The following is a 12,053-nucleotide window of genomic DNA, read 5'->3' on the forward strand; positions in this document are numbered from 1 at the left end:
ATTTTTTATTCATTCTTGAGACTAGGGTCAGCAAACTATAGACAATAGACTATGGGCCAAATCCAGCCCATCATCTGTTTTTGTAAATAAAGTTTTATTGAAACAGAGCCATACATATTCATTTACATATCATCGAGTGCTGATTTCACGCTACAAAAGCAGAGTTGAGTAATTATGACACAGAACATGTGGTGCACAAGCCAAAAATATTTATTATCTGACTCTTTAGGGAAAAGATTGCTGGCTCCTCCTTTAGACAATTAAGTTTTCAGTACGTGAGTCACAGAATAAGTGAGAAAAATGAGATCACAGACTTCTTAGGTCTTAGGGATGAAATGTTAGGACCAAGACTGACCACTTCTGAGAAAAGGAGAGTATTTGGGGCTGATGGAAGGTTATTATCCAAATCTGTTCTCACAGAATTAAATTTAGGCAGCCGACAGCTGTTGAGTATGTGCAGTGACATTTGCCAAGGAGAAGACTGGGCTTCCTCAAGCCAGTATCTAAGACTCGGCAGTCCTTTTAAGAACACTTGTAACTCATTTGTTTAGTTCCTCATCCCTGCTCACGAGAGCTCCTACCAGTTTTGATGCTAAGTGTATTAGCTTTCTACTTCTGTTAACAAATTATTACATGCTTAGTGATTTAAAACAACACATGTGTATCTTACAGTTCTGTAGGTCAGAAGACCAGAATGGGTCTCTCCAGATTAAAATCGAGGTATCCACAGTCTGCATTCCTTTCTGGAGGCTCTAGGATGAAAGTCTATGTCCTGCTTATTCAAATCAGGCGCAGAATCGGTTCCTTGCAGTTGTAGGACTGAGGTCTCTGTTTTCTTGCTGACTGTCAGTTGAGGGTCATTGCCAGCTCCTAGAGGTTACTGCACTTCTTGGCTCACAGCCCCTTCCTCCCTCATCAAAGTCTGCAAGAGCAGATTGAGTCCTTCTCACACTTTGAGTCTCTCTGATCTCCTTTTCTGCCTTCTCTTTACTGTTACTCATGTGATGAGATTGGACCAACCCCAATAATCCAGGGTGACCTTAACTCCATCTGCAACCTTAATTCCCTTTTTGTCATGTAAGGTAACATATTCATACCTTCCGGGGATTAGGATGTGATAGACATCTTTGGGGGACAGTTTGCGGGGGGTGGGGGGTGGGTACCGCACTAATACTGCAGAGTTTGGTAAATACTGCTTACTCCTCTAAAATCAGAATCAGTTTTCCTTTTTCCAAGTTCTGTAATAATTAATGTGTTTTCTAAACAGATTTCACTTTCTGTAACCTATGGCTTTTAACCTGTTTTCTTAACTTTAATGCACATTCTGATAATATGCTTCTATGTCCAGAGTAAATGAAGTGTTACCATACATTGTTTTCTCTTTATTGAAAAAATACCAAGTTATTTAATTGTTTTTACCCAACATGGAAAGAGTTTGCTTGCTTTGTTTAATTTAGTTTTTTTCTTGATGGCTAAATTAATACAACTACTTTAAAAATTCAAACCATTTAGAAACAGTGAGTAACATTTTGGAGTGTATCATACCATCTTGGGGCGGCAGGGAGAGCTGGGGGGAGAAAGAGGGATTTCTCAGAAATGAGATAATGAGATTATACTGCACACTGTATTTTGTAATTTTCTTTTTTTACTTAAGTAAAATACACTGTGTGTGTGTGTGTGTGTGTGTGCGTGTGTGTGTCTTCATTTTAACTTGATTACTTTTGTAAAGACCCTATCTCCAAATAAGCTCACATTCCGAGGTACTAGGGGTTAGGACCCCAACACATCATTTTATGAGGCCACAATTCAACCCATAATACCTACGCCTGTAGATCAGGATCTCTAAGAGAGCTGAAGGTTGACATTTCTAAATAATAGCTATGTTTATTAACTCTAAAGGGTTGGTAAAAATATTCTAGTAGGAAAAGGCACTCAAGACTGTCTCCCACTCACAATTTTGGGCTGAAAAACTAGTGTCTTCCATCCTTCTTCCTGCACCTTTCGATGTTATTGATGCCCTAGAGCCTGAAGGGTACAGTGTACTGAGGCTAGACTAGGTGAATTTCTCTGTTCATTTCTAGTTTTGCCAACCTCACTGAGACGCAGATTAAGTACAAGACTAGGGTCTACACGTAAGCTCTCATATTTCATCTTGTCATTGGCCTAACTACAACTGTCTACAGCATTCAGTTTGGAGATAGTGGAAGAACTGCTGTCTATTAGCATACATGTATGTTTTATCCCAGGATCATCAGCAGAGAGAGCAGCCAAGATCCTGATCTTGAAGAGTGCTACCAATAAAACAGATACTATAACTCATGAAAGCTTCTCCGACTCCGTGGTAAGAGACAGGGCAAGGTTTTGTGATCTTTTCTCTGAGTACGAACCTTAAGAAAAAACATTCCATTGGACCATTTTTAAGTTCCTCTTGATGGATATGTCCATATACTACTGGGGGGAGTGTCCAGTGGTACAACAGTTCTGGAAGGACAGTAGGCAACATCTATCCACGTTTTAAATACGTGTGCACTTTGTTCTGGCAATTCCCTTTCTAGGAACTTCTTTTCAGAAACACCAATACATGTACATAAAGACAGGTGTACAGGTATGTTCGCTGTGGCAAGGTAACTTACTGAGTTATGAATCTGTGTGCATTTTCCCCAGGCCTTCAAGCTCGCTTAGCTCACCTGTCCCGGGGGAGTCTTGTGTAACTGGGCAGAGGATTCTTGGAGGTAAAGGAACCGTTCTAATTTTTAAGTTTAAATTTTATTTTATTTTTTTTTCCTAGTAAGAGCCTAAATTCATTAAAGAGAGTATTCTAGGTACTGGCAGGGGGAGAGGCAGAGGAGTACAGAGATTCTTACCTCTAAGGCAAGAGAGTAGAAGCAGAGAGAGAAAACAATTCCCCGAGCTTAGCGAGGAACCAGAGGATCTCAGGACTTGTCATATTGTTGCATGAATTACACTTCTAATCAGTTAAGGCCTCCTACCAACCACAGGTCTTTTTTCACAAGGAAAGAAGGAAAAAATATATTTTTTATAACTTTAAAGTAAAACTTCATTTTTTTCCTTAAAATTTAATTTTTAAGGTTTGTCCTCCTAATCTGTCACCATTACTTTGAGTACTATTTTTGATGTTCAGTGATTCCCTTCCTGGTATGGCAGCTGTCATTTGGCTGATGTGTTTTCCAAGGGCTGACCTCAGTCCCCTCAGACGAGCATCAGCTCCTTTATCCTTCAACCTGCTGGAGACCCCTTGGATGGCCTCTCCTCTGGTCCTCCTTTCTTCAAGCATATCATGGCAGCCTCCCAGAAATGCTTCCCTGGCATCTAGGTATGCAGTGTGTACCAGCTGAATCATCTCACTAAAAAAGAACTGATTTTAGCCAGACAAAGAGTGTTTTAAGTAACATCACGCTAAGTTTACATTCTGAGGATTTTAAATTCTGAGGATTCATGAATCGTCTGATTAATTTTTATAATAAATTTGCCAGTGATATTTACCAGGTGACCTGTCTGTAATTTCCCAAATATACATTTTTTCTTTTTGAGAAAACTGAGAAACTGGCCCATCTCTAGCCCTTCTCTCTCTTTCTTGCTTTTGATGATTTGCTAGACTGTTAAGGACAGAAGTTTGGAATGATGCCCACGTGTGCTTTCTGCACCTGCCACGTCATCTGACCCTGAGATGTGAACACAGAGAGAGGCTCCCTCCCCTTGTCCACTGTGGCTTAAGTTCTCTGCTTAGGAAGCTAGCTCTGCATCTTTTTTGTTTAAATATCATTTTGCTTCTGCAGAAATGGCATGAATGCTGGCCCTGAGGACTTGGGGCGGAGGAAGAAAAGAAGATGAGGAGGATACTAGGGAATTCCTGTAAGACTAGCAGGAGGGAGCCTTCCAAAGACCTGGCTGAAACCTAAGCACAACGATGAGTAGCCAGACTTGGTTCTCATGGAACGAACAGGTCACTCACTCCTTCAGCTGCTTGGTTAGCTTCACCACCTGGGAGGCCAGCGACATGCAGGTCTCCACCACCACCAGGTACCGGGAGCACAGGGTGTGTCCGTGGCGCTCAGCGCTCTGGGAGGGCTTTTCCCCCGCGTGGTTCTGCATGGTGACATTTGCTCCATATTCAACCAGGGTCTGTCAGAGAATGCAGAGACATGTGATCATATCAGAACCTCCCTCTAAACATTATTTATTTATTATTTTTAATTTTTTTGAATTGAAGTACAGCTGATTTACAATATTGCTAGTTTCAGGTGTGTGGCAAAGTGATTCAGTTATATTTATATACATTTTTTTCAGACCTTTTTCATCATAGGTTATTACAAGATACTGAATATAGTTCCCCATGCTATACAGCGGGTCTTTGTTTTTTATCTATTTGATGCATAGTAGTTAGTACCTGTTAACCCTATGCTCCTAATTTATTCCTCCCCCTGCCTCCCTCTCCCCTTTGGTAACCATAAATTTGTTTCCTATGTCTGTGAGTCTGTTTCTGTTTTGTATATAGATTCATTTGTATTATTTTTCAGATTCAACATATGAGTGATACCATATAGTATTTGTCTTTCTCTGTCTGACTTACTTAGTATGATATTCTCTAGGTCCATCCATAACATCCATATTTTTTAATGACTGTAACAGAAGGCTGAATGGAACTTTTCCTGTTGTTCCAAAACCAGTCACCAGAGCCCATAGTGGGACAGGGTGGGGGTGTGGAGTACCATCACACACAAAGGACAGCCTCTGGTGAGCTTTCAGTGGTCAGTATCAGATGCCTCTTTTCGGAGCCTACAACGATGCAGCCAACCAATCCCACTACTAGCAATCTCACACCAGCCTCAGAAGGAGACTGGGAAGGGGTGGAGGTTCCTTCTTCCTTAGAGTCCTTTCTTTTATGAGGTGTGCAGGGCAGTGTCTGTGGTGAGAGGCTTTGTCCCTTTTAGTGGGTGGGCCCTTGAAGTTGGGGATGCCCATAAGAAAAAGAAGGAATTTTGTTTACTTTTTCCTATTTACTTAGGCAGCGCACATGATCTGTTGCTGAACCTACCCAATCAGGAATAAAAAGAACAGGAGAGAATTGTCATGGCAGGGCCCACATTCCCACCACGTGCCATGACAAGGGTATGTCCCATATATTGAGCAGATGTTGTAGAAGGGAGCTTGCTGTGAGCTTGTTATCACCCAATTAAAAAGGAGAGGGTTCTTGGGTGACTTCCCTGGTGGCGCAGTGGTTAAGAATCCGCCTGCCAGGGCTTCCCTGGTGGTGCAGTGGTTAAGAATCTGCCTGCCAATGCAGGGGACATGGGTTTGAGCCCTAGTCTGGGAAGATCCCACATGCCACGGAGCAACTAAGCCCGTGAGCCACAACTACTGAGCCTGCGCGTCTGGAGCCTGTGCTCCGCAACGGGAGAGGCTGCGACAGTGGGAGGCCCGCGCACCACGATAAAGAGTGGCCCCCGCTCGCCGCAACTGGAGAAAGCCCTTGCACAGAAACGAAGACCCAACACAGCCAAAAATAAATATAAATAAAGAATCCACTTGCCAATGCAGGGGACATGGGTTCGATTCCCTGGTCCGGGAAGATCCCACATGCTGCAGAGCAACTAAGCCCGTGCACCACAACTACGGAGCCTGTGCTCTAGAACTTGCAAGTCACAACTACTGAGTCCACGTGCCCCAACTACTGAAGCCCCAACACCTAGAACCCACGCTCTGCAACAAGAGAAGCCACCACAATGAGAAGCCCGTGCACCACAATGAAGAGTAGCCCCCGCTTGGTGCAACTAGAGAAAGCCCATGCACAGGAACGATGACCCAATGCAACCAAAAGAATAAATAAATAAAATAAATTTAAAAATTAAAAAGAAAAAAGGAGAGGGCTCTTTAGCAACAGGAGGCAGTGGGGTGCAACACAGGTGGAGGGGACTGTATGGCAGAGGAGGGTGTGAGGTTGGGGCCAGATCTCCTGTCTCAGGTATCAGTGGAAGGCTCTAGAGGACCCTCTGAAGTCCCCACCCACCGTGCCCACCAGAGATTCAGCCTCTGAAGGCTTCCCCAGAGGGCATCAGTGGCAAACCATAGTGAGCTAAAGAAGCAAGACAACTATCAGGGAGATGCCATGACCTCTGCCAGTAAAACAAAGAGACAGTTGACTTTTTCTCTCCATACGTCCCCTTTGTCCCCAACACTGGAGCCCAGAAGAGAGAGGGGAATAGGAGCTAGGTGGTGTGTAAAAAGCCAGTCATGCCTCAGTCCCATACCAAGTCCCTTTCACCCTGAGTCTGATCTGGGTTGGGGAGGAGAATGCTTTGAACCAGAAATAAGACTGAGATTTTTAAACTGGTTTGAAGTAAATGTTAATAGTCAAACACAAGCAAAAAGTTAAGGAATCTGGCCAGGGCACCGTTAGTAGAAGGGAGAGAGATTTGATGGAGCATGGTTCACATCGTTAATTTTTTTTTGGTTTTTTTTGGCTGCACCTCAGCTTGTGGGATCTTAGTTCCCTGACCAGGGGCTGAATCCTTGCCCTTGGCAATGAAAGCCCGGAGTCCTAACCATTGGACCGCTGGGGAATTCCCTGACATTGTTAATTAAAAAAAAATCAAAACTCTCTTGTTTTTATGCTGTGATGACAACAGACCCCACAAAAAGCTGTTACATCAATATTAATCAACTGTCATATTCTGCCGTATTTTTTGACACTATCAAGATCAGTGTGTAGACCTCTGGATTTATTTTAGTAATAGAAAATGTTTTTTCTTTCTTTTTTTTTTTTTTTTTGCAGTACGGGGACCTCTCACTGTTGTGGCCTCTCCCGTTGTGGAGCACAGGCTCCGGACGCGCAGGCTCAGTGGCCATGGCTCATGGGCCCAGCCGCTCCGCGGCATGTGGGATCTTCCCAGACCGGGGCACGAACCCGTGTCCCCTGCATTGGCAGGCGGACTCTCAACCACTGCGCCACCAGGGAAGCCCTAGAAAATGTTTTTTCCACAAGAAATACTTGTAATTTTTAAATTCCTAGACTACTTAGACTCAGAAGTCATTAAGGAGATTCATTTTTCTCTCAGTTTAGGATCACTCACCATGAAAGTTGCCATAAGGCCACTGACACCCATGTCACAGGGTGTCCCAGAGATCACCTCACCCTGAGCTCTCAGAGACTCAGCATAAACACACTGTTATCACTCCCCTTGACTCTAGCCTCTGCAGTTATCTTTCCAATGTTTTCCATACTCAGTTCCCCTCTTCACTTCATAAAGGTCCTCGCTCATCCCCTTTTCTACTTTCAATCTCTTTGTACCTATTTTTTTTTATTCTCACACCCAGTGGATAGACCCGCTTCCAAGATTATTCAAGTTTCCACATCCATGGTGTCTAGCGCCAAAAATATCATTTGTGTTAAGTGAAGAGACGAACACTCTGAAAAGACAGACTGCCTCTTCTCACATATTAAGAAGGAAAATAACTAAGATCTCAAACAGAATTAGTGATATCAGCTGCTTTTCTTTGGGTTGCAGTCATTTATTGGCTGATAAAAACAGTCTACTTCAATACTATTAAATATGATTGTGTTTTGTCACATGGAAAAATGAAGTTTTCAGTCTTCATTCAATTATTTTTCCTCCACAAAATGTAATGCTACTCCTTTCATCTTTCTGCAGATCCTGGTAGTAATTTAAATTTCTCTCTTTTCTCATCACTCCTTTTACAACTTGGTGTCTTAAATTAGAAGATGCACGCTTTGCCAACAATAGTGGGGAAACTTCCCAGACACTTGAAATATTTCCTATCAGCGTGGCTTTCCACAGAGTGGTTGCATGTGAGGAGACTCTGCAGAGAGTTTCTTCTGTGACCTCTGCTTTCCGGTTTTATGAATCTTTTGCCTCTTACATTTACTGCTTTTCCATATCGTCTGAACTCCCTGAGTCCTCTCTACCTTCCCGAGCAAGTTCTCACTTCCCAGTTTTCTCTCTGAGATACAGTCTACCTTGCTCACAGTAGGACCTCAGTAAGTACCCATTGAGTTTGGAATAAAAGAAACAATACCTAATAAGGCTGAAAAAGAGTGTTGTTTTCTTAGAGTTCTTACATACACATGTTTTGAACTATATAAATCTGGTGAGGTAAAAGTCTTTTCTTTAATCATGGCCTTCAGCCAAACGTTGTCAATCACCTTTTCCTACATCTCAGGCAGATGTGGGAACAAATCCATAGATGTTGGGTCATTTTCAATGATGAGAATGGTGTGATTGGTTGGACTCTGGTAATTATGACTTATGTTCATAAATTAAATTCCAGGTCAATTCCAAACTCTGTTTCCAATTCAAAGCTTTTCTTCTCCTCACACTGTCACTCTCCCTCCTTCTCTTCAGCTCTCTTCTCTCTTTGTTTTGTCAGTCAGGGCCTTACATTTTCTAGGCAAAAAAGCCTATCCAGTTTTTAAAAAAAATTTTTTTAATTGAAGTATAGCTGATTTACAATGCTGTGCCAATCTCTGCTGTACAGCAAAGTGACTCAGTGATACACATAGAGACATTTTTTATTTAATATTCTTTTCCATTATGGTTTATCACAGGATATTGAATATAGTTCCCTGCGCTATACAGGGTGGTGGGAGAGGGAAGGGCTGGGAGTTTGGGATTAGCAGATGTAAACTATTATATATAATAAATACCCAGTTTTCACATTCATGTGTGCCCCAAGCTTCTGAGGACTCTCGCAGGGCCTCCCACTATGTGTTGTTAGGTTGGCGGCACTGGGTGTGGCTCAGCTTTGTGTAGCTCTGCATTCAGCTGTGGGACGAGAGGCCAACCTCTCTTCCTGTAGGAACCCTGTGCTCTCTAAGCAGCCCTCCTGGATGTACCTCCAGGTGGCCTGGGGCAGGGGGAAGGGCCTCCCCACCTCCTGTGGCTCTGCTTCCCAACCTCTCTACATCACTGCACACAAAGGACATGGTAATATTCGCAAGGTATGTTGGGCTAAAAGAATGAGGCAACCGGAGGCTCTTGGGTGGAGCGGCTGGCCAACTGAGGCCCTGCTGAGCCTGCCCACGGGCAGAGGGGACCAATATCAAGGGTCTCCTGTAATCAGTTCTGGGACTTTTTGAATGCTTTTGGGAAGCTCAGTCCTACTATAGAGAACGGGAGAAGAAAACCACACCACTCTCTCTCCTAAGCCTCCTGCTTGCTACTCTGAGGAATTCTTCTAATTCTTTCTTAAAAATTCCGTCCTGTGTTTCAGACATTTGGGAAGGCGAAGTGTGCTAATAACAGCAGGAAGGGCGCACCCTCCATGTGACGGACTCAGCGATGTCAGTCTGGTAGTGGTTTCCTGCTGTCTTGAGAACATGGGGGTACTTCATTTCTATTGTCCTCAGCATTCGGGTTTTAAGATAATGCTGCAAGGGCAAGAAGTGTCCCCTTCAACATCCTGTGACACTCCAGGAGAAACCCAGACAGCTATTGATGCCAGTGTTTGTGTACATTTCTGGAAATACAAATGTATCAATTTGACTCCTCAATATCCACTATAAGAGGAAAAGCTGATTTAATCCAGACATTCTCCCAGTGAACAAAATTCCCATGTTTTATTACTTGATGCACTCATTTCTCTCTCCAGAGCAGCAAGGCCCGTGTACCTGTATGCACCCGAGGTAGCCATGCTGGGAAGCCACATGAACAGCGCTGTTGCCCTCCTGGTCCACTTCATCCAGTGAGATGCCCTGCTCTTGCATGAACTGAAGAAGCCACAGCAGAATCTTTTCCTATTAAACACAAGGACAGGCTGGAATTAATAGACTGTCATGTAGTGAAGTCTAATATAAGGACAGAGGAAAACAAAACTCCAACATGTGAAGCTTAGATATAGCCAAGCTTACCTTACGAGGAGAACATTTCCATTCAGTATGAACTGAAAATTCATGCATCTCTGACTAAAGTTAATGAAAGAAGAATGCTCTGAGAATTCGAAGAGCAGAAAGTTAGCTCAGAAACGCTCTTGTTTTGCTTACTTATTCTACAGGTGGGAAAACTGATTCACAGAAAGTTTGAGTACCTCCTCAGTCACACAGTGAGACAGTCAACGTTGGAACCAGTCCAAGTCTTTTGAGTTCAAGGCAATATTTTTGTTACTTTGTTATATTATCTGGAGGCTTCAAGAATATTATTGTAAAACCTTGGACTATTGAGATACCTAGCTTCTACTTTAAGTTTATCATGCTTCAACCATGCCTTCCTAATCACATACCGTACAATCAATAGGCTTACAAAAAAGAGGCAACATCTTAAGTTGCTAAGTATAAGATAACCACACTGAAATAAGACTGGGACCCTCTTGATTTTTCTGACCAAATGTTGGTGGGGTTTTTTTGTTTGTTTTAACAGATAAATCTTTCTCTTCTTCTATGTTAAAGGAAGTGGACCCAAAACTTTGAACACAAACTTTCAAAAGCAAAGACATAGAACAGTCAGTGTGTGTTGTCATAATCTGTTTGCATTTTACCCACTGAGTCTTTTGTGGTATTTACATGTTATGTTTGGCCTCAGGAGAAAGCACGGGGATGGGAATTCACTGTTTTAAAATAGAAAAATTAAATATAATGCTAAAAAAATATGAGAGTGGTAAAAACAACAGCATGAAGTTTAGTGGGTGGAATTTGACATTTAAAAAAGATAATCATGCGTTTGTAATAGCCTTGAACCTCTCCTTAGCCTTTTAAAGGATTTTCTTTTCCAGTTATTTGCTTGGACTGGTCATGAACTTTTATATTTTTCTGGATTAAATTTGCCATCACCTTCTGAACATGCCAACTAATCTGCTAAAGGAATGCTGGATAAAAACAGCCAACTCCTTTCATGTTTCTCCCCTCATGTGGGGAACAGGGCACTGTTTATAAAGGCATCTGTGACATCAGGGAGAGACTGAATATATGTACCACACCTTTTTCACACGAGCAAACAGGGAGTAAGCCCTCTAAAGAGCAAGAAGAGAAAATGTAATCAATACCTACAACCGACCAAGAATGCACCCCGGGAAAGCAGGGTGAGTGTTAGCTGCAAAAGCAGACAGACCTTGTAGGAAGTGAAACCCTCCACGTCCCTAGAGAATGAGGTGGAGCAAAGCCTGGAGGCTAGGGTTGGGAGATAGGAGTGGGATAAGATAGGCTGATGTGCTTAATCCTCTTCTTCAGAGGCAAACTTGGAGGAAGCTGGGAGTGACATTTGGACCAGAGCAGGTGATGTTTCAAATGCATAAGGTACAACAACTTCCTTTATTTTTCCTAATTAGGTAGGGAAAAAACCAAAATATTTTTATCTGGAGACAGATGATCAAACCATGTGATCTTAACTCCTGAAAAGATCTGGATGAGTGGGTGTACCTCAAGATCAGTGACATGACCAACTGGTTAGAAGTCAATGCCTAAGATACAGAAACATCAAGAGGGCAGGTTGTTGTGCCCCTACTGGTGAAAAGGACAGTCCTGCCATCTTCAATGGTCATTGTCAAGCTTGTGGTGACCTGGCTTGCTCCATGATATTACATGTTAAGAATGCGGAGTGGCAGAGATTTTAGGCAATTATCCAATTCAATTATTTTACAAATCAGAAAACTGAAGAAGACAACTGGATATTCTCTGATACTCTAGCAGCTTCTCTCTTTAGCAAGTAAATTTCAGAGGAGTTCAAGATACTCAGAAACGTTTTATATGTACCTTCTTGTCAGGCATACTTTCATGTTTTTCAGACTCAATTAAATATTATAGTGGATATGTCTATTCCACATGCACAGGAAATGCCCTTTATTATAATTCAGTGTTTCGAATAACTGAATATAACTGAATAACTTTTAGTAATGGAGTTATAGGAAATAGAATACTATTCCTAAGACTAGGAATTTTCCCTTTGTAGAAACCTGGGAAGAATCTAGAGACCTGGACTTTGCAGGGGCTTGATGACCTGGGAGAACAGGGCAAGGTCTGTGTGAGGCAGGAGCTGCCTTGGCCCCTCACTCTCCCAGTCAGGTGCAGTCCATACTGTTATGATAAC

The 12,053-nt window shown here is 42.6% G+C and overlaps 1 protein-coding gene across 1 annotated transcript in view; it reads right to left on the minus strand.

Annotated features, from left to right (window-relative positions):
• The window catches only part of SNCAIP (synuclein alpha interacting protein), a gene marked incomplete at both ends in the record, with an annotated part of 74,705 nt that overhangs the window by 14,924 nt on the left and 47,728 nt on the right, over nucleotides 1-12,053 (minus strand). Inside the window, 2 exons of the mRNA XM_079702211.1 lie at nucleotides 3,974-4,143; nucleotides 9,647-9,772. Coding sequence (XP_079558337.1) covers nucleotides 3,974-4,143; nucleotides 9,647-9,772 — 296 coding nt within the window. The remainder of the gene's footprint in view (nucleotides 1-3,973; nucleotides 4,144-9,646; nucleotides 9,773-12,053) is intronic.

This window comes from Hyperoodon ampullatus (assembly GCF_949752795.1).
Source record: "Hyperoodon ampullatus genome assembly, chromosome: 4".
NCBI lineage: Eukaryota > Metazoa > Chordata > Mammalia > Artiodactyla > Ziphiidae > Hyperoodon > Hyperoodon ampullatus.